Source organism: Ursus maritimus, unplaced genomic scaffold (assembly GCF_017311325.1).
Source record: "Ursus maritimus isolate PB19 unplaced genomic scaffold, ASM1731132v1 scaffold_14, whole genome shotgun sequence".
Lineage (NCBI taxonomy): Eukaryota > Metazoa > Chordata > Mammalia > Carnivora > Ursidae > Ursus > Ursus maritimus.
In genome coordinates this window covers 37938750-37958439 of record NW_024423786.1, presented here as the reverse complement: position 1 = coordinate 37958439, position 19690 = coordinate 37938750, and the positions used below count along the sequence as shown (strand labels likewise).

General features: G+C 43.6%; 1 protein-coding gene across 1 annotated transcript in view; it reads left to right on the top strand.

Moving 5' to 3' along the window:
• Positions 1-19690, top strand: part of DOCK3 (dedicator of cytokinesis 3) — a gene marked incomplete at its 5' end in the record, with an annotated part of 534371 nt that overhangs the window by 430106 nt on the left and 84575 nt on the right. The window contains 8 exons of the mRNA XM_040628234.1: positions 2247-2372; positions 11793-11911; positions 14001-14163; positions 14701-14807; positions 15380-15551; positions 15919-16016; positions 18373-18456; positions 19515-19615. Coding sequence (XP_040484168.1) covers positions 2247-2372; positions 11793-11911; positions 14001-14163; positions 14701-14807; positions 15380-15551; positions 15919-16016; positions 18373-18456; positions 19515-19615 — 970 coding nt within the window. The remainder of the gene's footprint in view (positions 1-2246; positions 2373-11792; positions 11912-14000; positions 14164-14700; positions 14808-15379; positions 15552-15918; positions 16017-18372; positions 18457-19514; positions 19616-19690) is intronic.

The window sequence follows — 19690 nt, the reverse complement described above, 5'->3', positions numbered from 1 at the left end:
AAGAACTAAGTTTTCACTACTAGGTACATATCCAAAAGGTACAAAAATGCTGATTCGAAGGGGAACATGTACCCCAATGTTTATAGCGGCATTATCAACAATAGCCAAATTATGCAAAGAGCCCAATATCTATCAACCGATGAATGGATGAAGAAGATGTGGTATATATATACAATGGAATATTACTTGGCAATCAAAAAGAATAAAATCTTGCCATTTGCTAGGATGTGGATGGAACCAGAGGGTATTATGCTAAGTGAAATAAGTCAGTCAGAGAAACACAAATACCATATGATTTCACTCATATGCGGAACAGTTGACATATTAGTTTTCTATGTATTTTTAAATGAGCCTTATTTACATATCTAGGGCTGAGTTTAATTTACGTTATTAATCCTCATCCAGCTCTTTTGCAGGGATGGGGGTGGAGAGAGACAGGGGCCAGGTTGCTGACTCTCCCAATATTCCGCACAAATGTCAGTTTGTGCAATTACTTTTTTATGGGACAGTCTTTAACCTAAGACAAGATGGTCCTATTTCCACTAGAGCTGAAGTTGTGCAGCACTCTGTGATCCATAGACCTGGTGTGTGTGGAGCAGGGGTGGGGATGGTTTGTGCTGGTCTTACTGGGGAGAGGTGTGCTGCTACTCTGACTCTCAACCACACTGGCCCTGGGGGAAAAAAGGCACCAGCAGAGTGCAGGGGGACACACAAAAATAAATTCAAAATGGATGAAAGACCTGAATGTAAGACAGGAAACCATCAAAATCCTAGAGGAGAACACAGGCAGAAACCTCTTTAACCTTGGCCCCAGCAACTTCTTGCTAGACATGTCTCTGGAGGCATGGGAAACAAAAGCAAAACGAACTATCGGGACTTCTTCAAGATAAAAAGCTTCTGCACAGTGAAGGAAACAGTCAACAAAACTAAAAGGCAACCTACAGAATGGGAGAAGATATTTGCAAATGACATATCTGACAAAGGTTTAGTATCCAGAATCTATAAAGAACTCATCAAAATCAACACCCAAAAAGTAAATAATCCAGTTAAGAAATGGGCGGAAGACATGAATAGACATTTTTCCAAAGAAGACATCCGGATGGCCAACAGACACATGAAAAGATATTCAACATCACTCATCATCAGGGAAATAAAAATTGAAACCACAATGAAATGTCACCTCACACCGTCAGAATGGCTAAAATTAACAACACAGGAAACAACAGAAGTTGGCGAGGATGTGGAGAAAGGGGAATCCTCTTACACTGTTGGTGGGAATGCAACCTGGTGCAGCCACTCTGCAAAACAGTATGGAGCTCCCTCAAAAAGTTAAAAATAGAAGTACCCTACGATCCAGCAATTACACTACTAGGTATTTACCCAGAACACAAAAATACTGACTTGAAGGGATACATGCACCCCGATGTTTATAGCAGCATTATCAACAATAGCCAAATTATGGAAAGAGCCCAAATGTCCATCAACTGATGAATGGATAAAAAAGATGTTGTACACACACACACACACACACACACACACGAATATTACTCAGCCATCAAAAAGAATGAAATCTTGCCATTTGCAATGATATGGATGGAATTAGAGGGTATTACACTAAGTGAAATAAGTCAGTCAGAGAAAGACAAATACCATATGATTTCACTCATGTGGAATTTAAGAAACAAAATAGATGAACATAGGGGAAAAAAGAAAGAGAGGGAAGCAAAGCATAAGAGACTCTTTTTTTTTTTCTTTAAGTAGGCTCCACACCCAGCATGGAGCCTAGAGCAGGGCTTGAACTTATAAACCAGAGATCAAGGCCTGAGCTGAGATCAAGAGTTGGATGCTTAACCAACTAAGCCACCCAGGCACTCCCTAGAGACTCTTAACTATAGGGTACAAACTGAGGATTGCTGGAGAGGATATTAAGGAGGGTACTTGTTCTGTTGAGCACTGGGTGTTATATGTAAGTGATGAATCACTAAATTCTACCCCCGAAACCATATTACACTATATGTTAACTAAAATTTAAATAAAAATTTGAAACAACGAAAAAAACCCTTTGGCTTTCTAGAATGTTTCTTTAGAATAGCATATACTTTCTGCATCAAAATTTTTCTCAAGAAATATGCTGAGCTTTGCATATTTTCCTCCAGAAAAAAAAAATGACTCTTTATGTCTTTTCTAGTACTATAGTACAGAGTGGAGATGTGGTTCTGAGTAAGAAAATGCTTTTGTTTTTGCAGGTCTTATCATTTCTCTGCAGCTTCTTCGCGGAGACATGGAACAGATTAGGAGAGAAAACCCCATGATATTTAATAGGGGATTGGCAATTACAAGAAAATTGGGATTTCCTGATGTCATCATGCCAGGTAGGCAGCCCTTCTTGGGGCTGGGTTGGGAGAAGGGTTAGAAGGATGGAGTCTGGTGCTCCTCTCATGAGCAGATGGTGAACTATGCTGGGGAGGAGCCCTGCAGCCATTAAAAGCCTCTGAATCCAAGTCAGGTTGCTGACTACAGTCTGTAGTCAGTGGCTCCTTTGTTGGCATCTGTTCTTTTCCAGAAGCCCCCACATCATATTCACCCATGCAACATGACAATCCAGCAGATGGGCTTTGCTGTCTCCTGTAGAATCTGGATGGTAGGAACCAACATGGAACTCTTCATGGGGATGCCTTATACTCTCTTCGGCTCACGAGAGGGAAGGGGAAGAATACACCAAAATATGTGCCTGTAGTATTGATGAATCCAATTCATGTAGGAAAAGCAGATACATTTTAATGTATCAGAAAACAATGTATCAGGCAAACGGTATGTTAGACACTGGGAATAGTGCTACCTAGCCAGTTTCTCAGGGATTGGCTCACTGTTCTCATCTAATGGCCAGTGGAAAGCCAGAGCAGAAAGTGGGAATGCATCGACGCTCAAGTGTGGTTCTAGAAGGTCAGTCCCAGGTTCATGTTTCCTAGTCAGGTCGATGCAGGCAAAGAGAAGTGGATTGAAATAGACCATCAGAGCCAAGCGGACTGTAGGGAGTGAGGGAAGGATAGAGGTGTGGCTCAGATGGAGTGCAGGCGGTCTGATAAGCAGAGGAGATATGAACAAAGAAAGGGAAATCAGAACAGGGAAATAGAGGGCTTTCTGAATAAATTACAGGAGAAATGGACCTACCCTTTCCATTGAGTTTTAATGGTCCAGTAAAAGCTTGTTTGCTTCCGTTTGAAAGAGTCAGGGCAGGCCAGACTGAACTGCTTGTGGCCACTCTATGTATCAACTATTTGGAGTTCTTCATGGTGCCGTAAATCCCCTTGTTGGAAATAATTTGTCAGCAGTACCCAAAGAGGGTATGACCTAAGCACAGAGAAGGCTCATGTGACGGATTCCAGCTGCCTTCCAACTTCCCTCACTATGCCTGGACCTGTTTTCTCTTGCCTGCATCCCCTCCCCATAGACACTGAATGCAGAGCAAGCTGCATCTCATCTCCTGCTCAAGCACACACAAAGATCTTTTGGAGGGGAGACCTGGGCGGCTCAATCAAGTCCATGTTTCTCTTTAAATGCTAGGGAGACTTCATGCTTATGAAGGGCCCCCATCTGACTGTTGTAGAGCGATGTCCTTCATAGGACATTTCTTCCATCCTGTCTTGACACCATTCCTCAGCCCTGGTTGTCAGGACAAGAAGAGCCCAGGCATAGTCCTGGCTTCCTGGCAAAATGTCATGAAAGAAAGAAGAGGTGGTTACCAAAATTGATCTGGTGATTTTTTTTTAAGTTAGATATCCAGGCTCATGAGGTGGAGTAATATATTCTAAGAGATACACTTAAAGTCCTTCCTTTCTTTTCAGAACTTGTTTGCCTGAGATTTAGACATTTCTTTCCTCTTAGCCTTCACAGTCAAAGATTAAAACCAAGTGAACAGAGACTAAAAAGGAACAAACTTCAGTCAAAACAATTCTTAAGCAAGGTTTGATTTCAGGAGTTACGTTGTCTAAGCCTCACCTAAGAAAGAACTATCTTTGGGGAGCATCCCACATGTCTTTGCATCATTGACACACAGGTTTAGAAAGGACTTCCAAGTACGCTAGACATGTCGGGGGAAGTCAACTGTGTCAGGTACTGGCGGGACAAGCTAAGGCTGAGGGAGCTTTTCCTGCACTGGGCAGCGAGGGGACCATCATATGATTTGCAATCCTGAAAGGTCCAGGCCAGGTCTGTGAGTATGCTGCTCCCTGCGTTGTCTGCCTTTGAGTACTAAGTGCTAGAGGGGAAAGTAAGGATTGGTTCACAGGCAGGATGCAGTCCTTTGTGCATAATCTGTGTCCTCCTCTATCCTTCTTCCCCCTGAGGAAAGAGGTTTTTTGCAGATGGCCACTTCCAGGGTTGTGAACTAACAACTGACTGACAGACCTCTTAATGCACTCCAAGATATCATCGGAGTGAGTTTGCCATTCTCAGGCATGGTGATAGGGCTGGTCTGCAGATTCTGGAGCAACAGGAAAAGTGTACATGAACGCTTTACACTGCAGTCAACCTATCTTGGGAAACCATATGCTCTGAAGTCCCTTGGTGAGACTTCCTACAGCTGATCCACGCTTCACCTGTGGGAATGCTGTTCCTGGGCCGCAGCACTCCCTCAGCCCATATAGTGCTGGTATGACCAAGTTACAAGAAGCTGCAGCTTCTTGATACATGGACATACATATGAGAAATGAACAAAGCAATGAATTATGTCAGTAACTGTGAACATTTCAACACTTAGGTTACAGAGTTCAACCAGTCTAGCCACACCAGTATCCAACATACCATTTTGAAAAAGGTCTCTTTGATGGTCTCCCATTGTTTTCCATGGGTGTGTAACACACCACGTGGCTGCTGTGAACCAGAGATGTGCTACTCTGTGCTGCAGCTGAGGTCCTGACTATACAGCCATCCAGCTCTGCTCATGACCCGTGGTAGTGAGCAAGAGGCAGGAGTGCTATTACTGGTGCCCTGGGAGGTCCCAAAGAAGGCACACCAACCAGGAGATGACATTCTTGATTATAGAGAAACAAATAGACATGGGATTTTGAGCCTGATTTTGAAACCGAGCACTCACAGCCTTTTATTGGTTGGTCACCATATTCCTGTGGGTACTTCCTCCTTCTCTCCAAACTCATTTTAGTTCAGTTCAAAAGCTAATAACTCCTTTCCTAGATTTTTCTTTTTAAGAAAAAGGGCAGGAAAGACTAGAGCAGGACAAGTGTTCCAGATGAACAAGTTGGAGTTAACATTGTTCCCAACGAAGTAGCCAAAAGAAAACTTCTGGCCAAAAGACTGTCAACTGAAAGGAATGATTTAAAACCGTTTGCTAAAGAAGAGGCTGTGCCCTCCTGCAGACCAGGCCCGAGCCAGCAGACCCGTGCCACCACCTTCTGCATCACTCTGTCGTTCGTAGCTTTCCTATAAAGCCTGTTCCCTGGAGTCAGTAGGAATACAGAGTTCTGTCATGGGTCTATGGGAGTTACATTTTATTGCCTAAGTCTTGAATTTTTAAGGGTTTTCATTTCCTGTGGGCAATATGGGTCAAATTTCGTATGAGTGACATGGTCTTCCATCTTGTCAGAAGAAACCCACCCTTTGATTTAATGTGCTCTGGCTGAGGACTAGGTTTTTCCCAAAGCAGTAGTTCTCTGACTTGAGTTACCTGCAGGGCTTGGAGAAACAGACTGTTGGGCCCACCCCCAGGAGTTTCTGATACAGTAGGAATGGAGTGGGACCCAATAATTTGCATTCCTTATAAGCTCTGAGGTGATGGTAATGCCGCTAGTTTGGGACCCCTTTCAAGAACCATGTCCTAGGAGGGACTCTGCCTTAGGAAATATCTTTGTTTTGTCCCTCCCTGAGTCAGCCCTGGCACAAGGAGTGCTCCTCCCCGGGTTGCTCCGAAATTGCCCTTAGAAGGCAGCTCTGCAGGCATGGCATCCCTCTAGGGGACCCTCTGACTCTTGCCCTTGTGCTCAGAAATACACTCTGTCCTCTGCTTTGACCCTTGATAAAAAGTGCATGCTTCATCACCGACCTGCAAGTGATGTTTGTTTGTTTGTTTTTTTCTCTTTTCCTGTTTGTCTTAATTGTTCTTTGTCTCTCTCTGTGCTGTCCCCTCATTCTCGCCCCTTTCTTTCTGGTGCAGAGATGAAGATAGTTGGGTGTAAGTTCCTGCTTTTGTGTGCCCTGTCTGCTTTTTGCCTGCTTTGTTTCCATCTTCATTTGTTTCATGGAATGTTGCAATACTGGGGTGGGGTATCATGTACATTATTAATCCTTCATCAGCCTCGCCTTTTGGGGTAACTGACAAGACATTAAAAAAAAAAAAGAAGCTACCAGCCTAGCCTAGAATACTGTGTATTATTTTAGGTATTAAGATCTGAGGAAACTAAGAACACAAGAACTAGGTGTATAGCTACAGGGAAAGAGTTTTAGAAGACACATCAGCTACTTCCACTGAAAAGAAAATGAGAGGTGCTTATCCCAGGCTACACAGAATTAGAAAGGTAGAAAGTTTGTCTTTCCAACTCTGTTGGACACATCTCACACAAAAGGCAAACCCACAGAGACATGACTTTTAAAAAAAAGGTCTCCTCAAAGGGAGTGATGAAAGTATTTACCACAAGTAGATTTATAGGACTGTGGTCAGTCAAATGAGGCTTTCACAATATCTCAGGGATGGTTTGGGAATGATCACATCTGGTCCCACAACAGATTGGGAGATCATCACATCCTTGACCCAAGAAAGGAATAGCCATATATAATGATGTCATACTATGCCCATTCCTATCTTCCTGGTAGAGCAGAGAACATCACTGGCCTTGTAACAGTAGAAACCAGTAGAAGTGTGACACTGAAGACACGATTTAAAAGTAAAGAACCCATCTCTCCTGGGTTCTAAAGAAGTCCTCCCAAGAGTCTTTTTTGGGGGATAAGGTCTCTTACTTAAAATAAGAACTACAACAAAATAAAACATTGGTCATATGCGTGAAACTGTCTGACTTGTATGGTGGTTAATGTCTCCATGTCTCCATGGTGCTGTCAGGAGACTTCACTCCTGTTCTGCCAAGAGATAAAACTGGTGCATCCTGAGCAGCCTGCTGTGTCTGCCGAGAGAAGGTTAGCTCTAGCTTCACATGGTCTTCAGGGAAAGACAGCACTATCCTTCCTAATCCTATCTAGAAGTAGACAAGGTATAAATAACTAGTATTAAATACTAGTATCCTTAAACCCAAAGCCTCTTAATATGTGGTGTGACTAATTCATACAGAAGGAACATGAATATAATAAAGAATCCAAACGAGTCTGAGCACCCAAACCTGTATGGGCTGTCCTGGATCATTTCTCCTGGGATAGAATTCCACATAGGCTGGAACCATGTGGCCCCAAAATTCCTAGTAAGGCTGGAGTGTCTGGCAGGAGATTCTCCTGCTAACAGATGCTCTGGTGCCTGAGCCAGACCTCAGCAGTTCTGAAACCGCTAGAGTCTTAGAAGAGAGGTGCAAACACATTGTGAGTTCTGTTTCTCCAGTGGCATACTAGGATGCAGGTCTTCAGAGGGTCACACCTGGCCATGAGGCGTACAGTCCTTTGTCACTGTTGGCTGCAGCTCTGTCACAGTGCTCAGCGCCCTAAGATTTCTGGTAGCTGAAAAACAGTTTCCTTCTAAGACCCCAGAATGTTCCAGGCCAATCCCTGATGTGATAAGGTGGCCTCAGGTTCATTACCTTGCTCCTTCCCAGCAGCTGCCTATGGGGACTTATAAGAATCTAGATTTTTGATGTGTCGTGGTGGTGTAGTGAAGCTGTTCTTGACACATAAACACTCCAAGCCAGGTATCAGGAAACTGTAGTCCCTGGGCCAAATCCAGCCAGCAGCCTATTTTTGTACCACCTTCCAGCCAAGAATGTTTTTTCACATTTTAAAAGGGTTGTGAAAATAACATGTAACAGAAACCTGTGTGACCCACAGAGCCGAAAATATGTACTATCTGGCTTCTTACAGAAAGTTTGCCCACCTCTGCTTCCTCGTAAGTCCCTAGTCTCCTGGCATGCAGCTCTACCAACAGCTGGCATTGACTACTCTGGCGGACTCTGAAAAGGACAAAGACAATATATTCAGAGGCCCTCCTACAAGAATAGCCTCATTCATTCATCTTTCCAATCCAGAAACTCTGTTGCATGTCAACTGAGCTAAGCACTCAGAGATATAAGGCATTGCTGATGCTGTTAGATGCTCTGCTAACTTCAGGAAGCAGAGGACACGTAACAAAGGGAGGCAGGGCCACCCTCAATCATACCTACTCCCACACCCCACAGAGAAACCTCCCCTTCCCAGAACCCTCTCGGCATTCCTCTGTGCTCCTAAGAGCTGCCTAGCCCCCCACACCCAGCCAGATTTCATCAGCGTCTTCCCAGCAAACCCCATGGTCTGGTCCCCTGGCATTAAACCCCAGAGAGCATCAGAATCACCTGGTGATTTTGTTTGTTTGTTTAATGTATGTACACAAACCCCGCCCAAGATGAACTGGAATCTCACGGGGTAGATGCTAGAAATCTAGTTTTAATAAGCTCCCTAGGTGATTAGCAGATAGCCAGCCAGAGTGGTCTGCAGTCTAACCTCACAAACCATTGCTCAGGCCTTCTCGTTCCCATCCTCATTGTAGTGTGCCTATCCTCAAAACTCTGCTGGTAATATTTCCTTGCAATTGGTGCTAAAGCGTACAGGAGCCTCCTGGAGACAGTGCCTTAACCCAAACGCATGATTCCACTGGTGGGCTTTGTGAACATATAACATGTAACAGGGACAGCTGAAGAGCAGGGAAACTGGGAGGCTATCCGTAAGGCAGGCCTGGGTCATTAGATCCTAGGGGCCTTTCACATTGGCTGCTTCTTAGGTTTTCTCCTAGTTCCAGGAGAATTAGTAGAGAGCTCTATTTAAATGATCCCCCAGAGAGCTTTTGACAAGAAGTCCCCAGCAACGTTAACTATCACAGTTCTCGAAATCGAGGCCATCATTTGCAAAATTGCAACCCATAAAGCAGCCTAATATCCATTCTGCTGAGAATAGCCCTGGTCTTAGGCAAGTCTGTTCTCCAAATAAAGAGCAGTGAAAGATCTGATGAAATCAAGCTGCTTCAGTCTGTAACTCAGAGGGTATGTTTACTTGTATTGACAGATTTTCTCAGCAAGATATCACTAAGGGCATTCTGTTTAAATAGGAAATTCAAAGAGAATGAAAACTGTAGGAATATCCAGCTCAGTCTTTCCATTTGGATTTGGCATTTTGATTTACAATGCCGTGGAGTTGCTGCCCAGAAACGATGGGCTCACTCTATAAAATCAACACAGATCAATTCTGTCATTATCAATCTCCAAGATAATGCCCACTTTTGTATGAGTATTCTATATCGTATATTGCTAGGAAAAGTTGAAATGTTTCATTTGAAGGACACGTTTATTTATGGCTAACTTCTGTATAGAGTCACAGAAATTTAAAATGTACAAGCTAGAATACTATTGCTGGTGGCCAGTATCTGCTTTTACAAGTCATGTGGATTATCTTAAATAATTTCTAGAGAGTGCTGGTTTAAACCAGAGTAATAGTTATGCAGTGTACCTGTTCTTTAGATTAGACATTAAAAATCTCTATTCACTTTATGCCAAATCAGCCTAGAAATTTAATAATTACTTAAATTCCATAGAAAAGCTAATGTGTAACTAAGAGACTTTTATCAAAAGAAGGCTCTAAGATGTCTGCTTCAATTGTTAAAAATTCAAGGTGTAACCAACTCTCATTTATCCCATTATAATAGCAATTACCTATAGTAAAGTTCCCATTTAATTTTGAATTTTACTTTCAGGACTGATTTTATTCAGCTCCTGCCCATAGTAGAAAACTGATGGATTTGAGTTTCCCTTCTGCTTTCCTTTCCTACCCTACCTGCACACCTGAGTGCTATTTTCATGATATGCTAGGAAGGCCCAAGCAGAGATGTCCAAAGGAGGCAGATTAAAGCCAGACTCACGAAAATTTGAAGGAGAGGCTCTCCTCACCCAAGAGCAAGTCTGTGTGAACTGCAGGGATAGACACCCTCTAAGCTGTCCTGCCTATCCAGCAGTTAGTTGCATTTGTATGTGATTTTCAGAACGTATTTTCCTTTTTCTTCATGGTAGCCTCAGGGCTATTTGGGGAACAGGATGTTTTTCACACATTAGAGAAAGTTCTCTGGGCTGTCAGAGAATAATTAATTGCTTCTTAGGGGCTGCTCTTCCCCACCTGAGTGGAAGTATTTTAAGAGCTTCATTATGCAACCAAATAGCCATGGCTGCATTCCTGGTATAGTAAGACGACCTGAAGAATAGAAGGTCTGATCATGAAGACCTCAAAACCCCGGTATGTGCCAGTCCTGGTCTATCATATTTCATGCATAAGAGATTCTAATTAGAGAGGTGGTCTGTGCAGAAAAGGAGCCATCATCATGTATCTGACCAAACCAGATTGTTTCCCAGAGTCCATAGTCTCTTGTGGTTCATTCCCCCTTCTGTTTACCCGCCCCCTTCATTCTTCCAAACCAGAGAGCTCACTTGCTAACCAGAAAACAATACTTGTTCATGTCATTGTGATTCCCAGTAATGAACATTTTTAGATGTGCCACTTTTGCTGAGAACTGAGGTAGAAAGAGTATTCTGAATTTGCTTGTTGTGCAAGTGAATCATTCCATCACCTCTCAGTTGAATTCTTCAGGCTGCTAACACATCTTCACTTTGGCCTTGTGTGTTTTCCTTTGTCATTTTTTCCTTCAAAGATTTTTTCCCAGACTTTACTGTGTTGGTTTGTTTTGGTTTTGGTTTTTGGGTTTTTTTAGAAAGTCAAAAGCCCTTCTTTAAAATGTATGAATAAAACTGGTCATGTTACAAATTTAGAAGCTTAGAGCAGCCCAAATGAGCTCTCCTTATACATGAACTGACAATCCCATTCCCCTAAAAAAGGCAGATGTGGTCATTTCTTAGGTCATTTCAGCTTGCAGTTTGAGCTGCTCCTGCCCAGTCCCGAGCAACAGATATTGGCAAAGTAGGCAGGAATCAGAGCACAGGGAAGCAACAAGAGCACAACAGATTGTCATCCCAGTGCTTTAGCACTTGTGATTCTGAAGAGTAATCTGCTCCCAGAGCACTTGCCACACAAAGAAGAAAAAACGACAGTCCAGTGACCTCCATCTGGCACTCCAGGAAGGGATGGGATTTGGAGCTAAGCTTCCAGAAGGAAAAAGTAGCGTATCCTCTAGAAAGACACAGAAGGGTTAAGAGTTGAAAAAAAGAAAAACTATAGAAGAAAAGGGAAACTACCTTTTTATTTTTTGGGGAGGGAAAAGAGGAGGGATTAGTAGTTAAGACATAGACATGATAAAATAAGTGTTATTCCGGTTGATCCTAAAATCTCTCCCCTTTGGAAGGCTCAGATTTTGGCTATTCTCCTGGAGGGTAGAGAGACTGACTAGTCACCTATAATATGAGAGAAGATTTTCTGCCCCACCTTTTCCCACCCTGGACAGGGTATGGTGAACACCTTTAGAATTCAGACTTAGCACATGACTAACCAACCTGAGTACCGCTGCACTGATATCGGTAGATATCCACCATTATTAACCAAGCTTGCAATGCCCTGAGCACCCACCTGAACCCTGGAGGACCCAAATTGGGTCCCCATACAAATGGGGGCAGTGTGGCTTCTGTGGTCATAAAAACATGGCATTTCTTTTCCCATAGGCGATATCCGCAATGACCTATACCTAACCTTGGAGAAGGGGGATTTCGAAAGANAGAGTGTACAAAAGAACATTGAAGTGACCATGTATGTGCTTTACGCAGATGGAGAGATATTGAAGGTAAGGTTTGCCGGTCAGTTTGGAATGGAAGCTAACCCTGTAATAATTACAGTGATTCTGGGGACTTTATCCAGAGATCCATTCTCCTCATGCAGACTCACTCAACTCACCACATATACATTCTTCTCTGCCTTTTCTTTTCTTCAGGGTAACCCTGCAGTATGTTTTGATGATGACTTCCAGTGTCATACAGCCTGTTTAGAAATTCTTCCTAGTGTCTGACCTCAATTTTTCCTGTTCCAGTTTAAACCTATTCCCTCTAGTTCTGTCCTACATGTTACTTTTTCTGCCATTCTGTCTAGCATCAAGCTGCCTACTTTTGGTAACTGTTATTAGGTCCCACTCTTTTTGTTCCTTAAGCTAATAAAGCTACATTTGCTCTTTGGTCAAGGGTGGGACTTAGCACTCACTTGCTGGTACCAAGTTATGTGTGGGACAAGGAACAGCAGAGTCAGGCTTTAAATGATTATTTCCAGCCAATGCCAGTATAAAGATGCAAATATATATTCTGTCACTCTTCATTCAAAGTGAAGACCCAGAGTGCTGTTTTTCCACTATCAGTATGTCAGTTTTTCCCTCAGTCATGTCATGCTAAATGGCAAATGACAAGGCATCATTTGCATAGCACTTGATAGAAGACGAATCACTCTTTCACAGACCTCGCCCCTATATGTTGACAATAGCCTTGTGAGGTAGGCAGAACAAGAATGATCATCCACATTTTAGGGAAAGAAAAAGGTAAAATTAGTCAAAATCATTTCCCAAAGCTAGACAGAAATAGAGGAAAATGTTTAATTGGTGGTAGAAACAATGATTTGTATTTCATTTTAAAAACCCACTTCAAGGAAATAAATTAATTTCAAAAAAGAAGGGGGGCGCGCCTGGCTGGCTCAGCTGGAAGAGCATGTGACTCTTGATCTTGGGGTCGTGAGTCCCATATTGGGTGTAGAGATTTCACTAAAAAAAATCATAATTCTAGGGGCGCCTGGGTGGCACAGCGGTTAAGTGTCTGCCTTCGGCTCAGGGCGTGATCCCGGCGATCTGGGATCGAGCCCCACATCAGGCTCTTCTGCTATGAGCCTGCTTCTTCCTCTCCCACTCCCCCTGCTTGTGTTCCCTCTCTCTCTGGCTGTCTCTATCTCTGTTGAATAAACAAATAAAATCTTTAAAAAAAAATCATAATTCTAAAAACCTACCTCAAAGACTAAGGCATGTCCACTGTTTGCATGGATAATGCCAAGATCAGCAGAGCTGTCAGCTGCTCACACCACCCTTGTGCAGATAAGGAGCTGCTCCTGATTGCATTACCTGAGGCTTCCTGTCTTCCAGGAAGATGGGACTACATCTTCATGGCAGTATTTGGAAAAGGGGTCAAGTTCAATCTGGTGGTTCTGCCTTATCTATATCCAAGGATGGTCAGCCAAGGGCAAACTAAAATGCCAGTGCAACACTGGGGTAAGGAAGATTAGAAAACAAACTCTTTCCACTTTATAAGTTAGTTAATTCTCTGATCAGATAAATTGTCATGTACAGTTGACTTCTCCCGTGGAGTTCACTGTTTCATTTCTGACTGAGAATGAAGAGTTCATCTGAGCGCTTCAGATACACTGTTGAGCTTCCCTCCAGTTGATTGAGCAGTGTGTGTGTTACTTCCGTCCCAAGGAAAAGAAGGAGCATTGTTGACTGTGGATTCTTTATACCATCTATACAGTTGTCTCCAAAAGTACTGAATTTAGGGGCGCCTGGGTGGCACAGCGGTTGGGCATCTGCCTTCGGCTCAGGGTGTGATCCCGGAGTCCTGGGATCGAGCCCCACATCAGGCTCCTCCGCTGTGAGCCTGCTTCTTCCTCTCCCACTCCCCCTGCTTGTGTTCCCTCTCTCGCTGGCTGTCTCTATCTCTGTCAAATAAATAAATAAAATCTTTTAAAAAAAAAAAGTACTGAATTTAAGTCAAATGAATTTTCTCATCTTGTAGATTTGGCCTGGTAGGAAAATGGGACCTGCACAAAGGAGAAAATGTCCTAGTGCCACAGAGAAATCCAGAGGATTCCTCCAGGAAGATAACACTTTATTTGCTTCTCTTTTCCAGGATTGCATAAGCTTGGGTTCAGGAGAGCCAAATAGGAGCTCCTACCACTCCTTTGTCCTCTACCACAGTAATAGTCCTCGCTGGGGAGAGATTATCAAATTGCCCATCCCCATCGACCGGTTCCGGGGCTCCCATCTGCGCTTCGAGTTCAGACATTGTTCCAGTGAGTGAGACTTCTCTCCACATTCCTTGGAGGATATGAATGTTCTATTGTCTCAGAACTCTTTCCTCAGAAAGAGAATTCAGAGGGTTCTTATTACTGGGGCAAGAAAATGAGGACTTCTGAATAAATGGGTACTCAGGGATGGGATGTCATCAGAGGCTGCTCTTTAGACAGTGACTCAAACCATGGAGTCTGGTACTGGCCCTTCCTGGTGTCTGACCCAGACACTGGATAATTACCAGTGTCATTCTCCTTTGGGTGTTTCCTTTCTACATATCAAACTGCTTCTTAAAGAGCCTCTGATTTAGCAAGACCAGCAATCTAGTTACTATTTGAGTCTAGGTAGCCTGTGTACCTTGGGATATAAATGGAAACTCAGTCCAGTACGTTTCTTATCATTCCTTTAGTCAGGTAGCTACCTAATTAATGAAAACAAGGGACAAAGAAGTAAAGAATGTAGGTGATAAGCACAAGGGGAATTTCTGTTAAAAAGCAAAGTGAGGCGCAAAAACAACTAACACTTAGCTCTGGTTGCAGCAAAGGACAAAGGGGAAAAGAAACTCTTTGGCTTTGCATTCTCACCCCTGATGCGGGATGATGGCACCACTCTCTCAGATGACATCCATGAGCTCTATGTGTACAAGGTATGGAGCCTGGCTGTCTCTCACCTCAACCCTCACACCCCGGAGACCACTCTCACACATGGTTCTCAGTTAGGTGGTTTTCAGTGGGCAGGCCAAAGGATCCAGGGTAGTGCACTGGTGGATGACAGCAGGACAGCTGTGGGCAGGCTTTTGTCTTCTAACTACAGTGGCCTTCCTCCCACAAGTAATGCCAGCAGGCCCTTTGTTTCCCACCTCCCACTTCACAAGTAATGGAAGTCTGTTGCCAACTCCTCTGTGCTGTTGTGGCCTTGGCTAGTACATTCAGAGACCTGCCATTTGAGATCATGGTTCTGCCAGCCGTCACAGCGCAGCTGCCACCAAAGTTGCGTGCACACCAGGTGGAGGCCACCTGCCCCATCATGTTCTCTTTAAAAGGCACATGAGCCATTCTGGGGCGTTTCCAAACAGAAAGGACTCCTCTAAGAGGACCTGAGGCCCAAGATCTCAGGAAGATGAGAGCAAATATCAACATCAAAAAATCTCCTGCTACCTGCTTTCTACACATGGCATGGTTCAGAAAACATTCTGTGTTCTCTTACCTTTGCCTACAGTGCGATGAGAACAGCACGTTTAACAACCATGCTCTGTACCTGGGCTTGCCCTGCTGCAAAGAGGACTACAATGGCTGCCCCAACATCCCCTCCAGCCTCATCTTCCAGCGCAGCACCAAAGAGTCTTTCTTCATCTCCACACAGCTCTCCTCCACCAAGCTCACTCAGAATGGTAGGTGATGGGATCTGCAGGGGGCTGCCCTCTCTGTCCTCAGTGGCTGGTTTGCTGTTGCTGATGCGTGCTAAGGGAGACTGAAATTAGTTGCTTTTTCATGCCAGAATGAGGCATTCTTTTCGCCTGAAGCTGGAGGAACCACTTGGCAATAGCAGCCTGTAAGGTTTCCTGTGGTTTTAGCAGCTCTGGAGTGCACCTCCAGGTTTCACAGATGTGTCTTTGGCCTTGACATCAGCACTAAAGTGGCCATTGTAGTGCTTGTGGCTATTTCTCTTCCTCTAGGCTCCACCTGACAGGGAGGGTCTGGGCTTTGCTTGTCTCTGACATAGCCAGTGTTCACCATCTTTTGCACTTGCTTTTTTAGTGGACCTCCTTGCTCTGCTGAAATGGAAGGCTTTTCCAGACCGGATCATGGACATCCTAGGGCGGCTGCGGCATGTCAGTGGGGAAGAAATTGTTAAGGTATGGCTTACTGAAATTCATACATGCTGCTTGAGCAAGAATCTGGGCAGAAGGCCTTACTTCTCCTTGATTTCTACTGGTTCCCCTCTAAAACCATTTCTCAAAATATAATTAGATGAATAGAAATAAAGTTGTTTTTTTTTTTTTGTTGGCTTCTCTTTCTGAAGGAGGTATCACATTGGGTTTATTACCTTTTAGAAGCTATATTTAAGTTATAAACCCTTTTTTCTGACTTGTTTTTCTTCCTAGAAAGCAAAACAATAATTAGAGGGTAGTGGTCAGAGCATCCTCTCAGAAACACTCCCAGTGCTTTGCGCGGCCTCCTCCCCCTTCCTTATATCTCTTTATAAATCATTTTCCTTATTTGTAACCCTTTTACCACAACCCTAGCCTGAAGCCTTTCTGTCTCTACTGGCTTGATTATCTGGAAGAACTCTACTCTCCATTAACTTACAGCTGCTGATTTTGCCCAGTCTCTCACTTAGAGTCCGTGCTAGCGACCCTTCCCCACTCCTTGTCTCAACTGCTTTCTCTAGGTACCTCTGTGACATTTCCCACCTAAAGGCCTGAGCAGGCTGACATCACTACCAGTTCCCAGTTGTCTTCCGTAGGGCTTCTCTGCATTGTGCGGAGTGTTTGCTCACCTGGTTTTAGCTCAAGAAAACCCCCAGGTACCTCCTGATGATGTAAGCCCCCCGCCGGTGGATTCTACACGGTGGACTGTACTCTGCTGAGGAAAATGGAGGTGCTTTTGGTGATCAGCAGGGGCAGTGGAATACAGGATAGAGACTAAATTTCAAGAAGGCAGCTTGTCCGTCAGTGAGCTTTCTTAAATCTGTCACTGTAGTTACCAAATCAGTGAGCACAGATGCCCTGTCAATACTTCACTTCACAGCACCATTGACTCAGTAATGTACGTGGTGTCTCCAAATAAGAAACAGTTTTAAAGTCTGTACACTTCTATGTATTTTTATGAAGTCTTGTCTGAATCTTGTTTTTCACAATTAATCAGAGTATCATCAATTTTTAAAAAGAACCTTTAACAAGCTAATACTTGTTTTGTTTTGTTTTGTTTTGTTTTGTTTTGTTTTGTTTTGGGCGGGGGAGGAGAGAGAGAATCTTAGGCAGGCTCCATGCCCAATGCAGAGCCTGACATGGGCTCAGTCTCACACCCCTGAGATCATGACCTGAGCAGAAATCAAGAGTTGGGTGCTTAACTGACTGAGCCACCCAGGTGCCCCTGCTAATACTAGTTTTTGAAACTGAAAATCAGTTTATTCTCAGGGCATTTTTTTTTCTTCTCAACATATTAAAAATATTAGTAAACAGAAAGGTATTAACAAATCTGTAATCTTTTTAAGTCTGAGGTGTTGTCTTCCTGGTAAGAGAATATCATATCAGCATATCTGGTTTTAGCATCAATAATTGATCTTAAGTCCCCAGAAGAGAGAGTGAACAGAATCTGCTAGAATTTTAAAATATTTTTTTCTTTTTATTAGAATATTTCAAACACACACGAAAGTAAAATAGTATAAAGAACCCTACAACTACCTAGCACCTAGCACCAACATTCATCAGCCTGTGGCCAATCCTGCCCATCAACACCCCGCATCCTTGCCTGCCAGCTTAGACATCACTAGGACATAAATGGTAAACATTGTATCATTCAGTTGCCTTTTGGCCAACAGAATGTTAGATTTGATTTGTAAAGACTGCCAGTGTCCATGAGTATTTATCATCCTCTCCCTTGGATTTTGCATCTTAGAAACAAAAAAACAAAAACAAACAAGAAATGGTGCTTCCAGATCTTTTACCCTCATTGATAGCCCTCAGCAACAGCTTTCTCCCTTCTCCCAGAATACTGATTTCTAGACCAAAACGTGGTATCTGTAGCTAAGGCCTAGCCTGCCACACCCTTACTCAAGTGTCCTCTGTAGAGTTAGACCACAACAGAGCGTAAGGGACTGCTGCACTCTTTGGGGGCCTGGGACAGTGAGCTCTTTTTCTCAAAATGAATTTGGCATCAGAATCACTTAGATTGTCTTTATTCCAAAGGTACAATTCTACATGGGTGGCCTGTGTTTTTTAGGTAACTGCTCTTAGAAGTTAAGCGCTTACCCAAGAGAAAGAGCCTCTCCAACTTTCTCTCAGGGCCCTTTGGGCACACAAACACCTTGAGTCCACCTGGTTATCGCTTAGCTAGGTGGAGGTGGGATACTCGATTATTTCTAAGTGGTGGTTTGAGATCTTAGGAGATTTTTGAGTTTGTTTATTGAGAGATAAATTCATTGGTATATGGAAGTTTGACCATGTGTACAAGGTCCTAAACTTGAGCCCTCTGCTTTTTATGTTACAGTTTCTGCAAGACATTTTAGATACACTCTTTGTGATTTTGGATGATAATACAGAGAAATATGGCCTGTTGGTGTTTCAGTCTTTGGTAAGTCTCACCCATCCTTCATTTCTGTCACGTTTTTAAAAATCCAAGGGAAGCAATTTATTAGAATGAGTCAATGCAAGGTACAGATGTTCCCAATAGAAAAGGGGCTAAGGAGTGTCACCCAAGGAAGACCAACGAACCAACTTACCAGGCAGATCCCTACAACCTGAAATTTGAAGAATTCAGCCTGGTCAGGTCTGGCTTCAACTTTGTACTTCTGATACTCAGTCTCATCACTGTGGCAGAGTTACCTAGCCCCTGAAATAGAGACCTACACCAACAAAATGCTCAGAGACAAATACAGGAAACCAGACGGCCTGTTTTTTCACCTGCAGAGTAGGATATAACCACCAGGAAGAGCAGAGACTCACCCATGCTGGTCTGAGCCTCACACTGTCTCCCTGTGTGCAGTTGTTTGAGTACCGGAGTCTCCAAATGTTGCCTAATGAGAACGGACAGTGATTTGGATGTTCATTGCATTTAGCTTAATAGATCTAGTCCCATAGGAGTGCTCTACGTTCAAGGGGGACCACCTACTGTAAGTCTACCTGATAGATGAGGAGCAGAGGAGAGTGTTAAAATGACACTTGCATAGTTTGCCCCTTTGGCTTTTCTTCTTCCTTGCTCTCCTGGCCAGCCAGCCCCATTTCTGAAGGACAGCCTTTCATAGTCTGAGCTGGCTTAGAGGATAATCTTTTTTCCTCTCTTTTCCAAGTTTTCTGAGACACCTTCATATTTATGCCACCATACACAGGTATTGTTTGCTTTTTTCTAATCTGTATCACACCACCCAGCATTATTGTGAAGAGAGAGACTCAGAGTGACACTGGCACAGACATATGAGCCCCAAGTCCAAATTCAGAGGCCAGGGGCTGTAGGAATAGAACAGGCAAGACAGAGATACAGACACAGAATAGAAATCTTACATTCTCTGCCCATGGGGGACACTAGAGAAAACACTGAGAGTTTGTCATTCCTTAAAGAAGCAAGAGTTCTGTTCTCTGCTGGAGATAGGCCCGAGGCCTCCAGTGAACCCTGGTACGCTCCATCTCCTCTAGGTCTTCATCATCAACCTGCTCAGAGACATCAAGTATTTCCACTTCCGGCCTGTAATGGACACATACATCCAGAAACACTTTGCTGGGGCCCTGGCATACAAGTAAGTTCCATTTGGCGTCATTATTAGGACTTGTATCTGAATAGAAAGACAGGCTTTAAAAAAGTTCAGTGACGG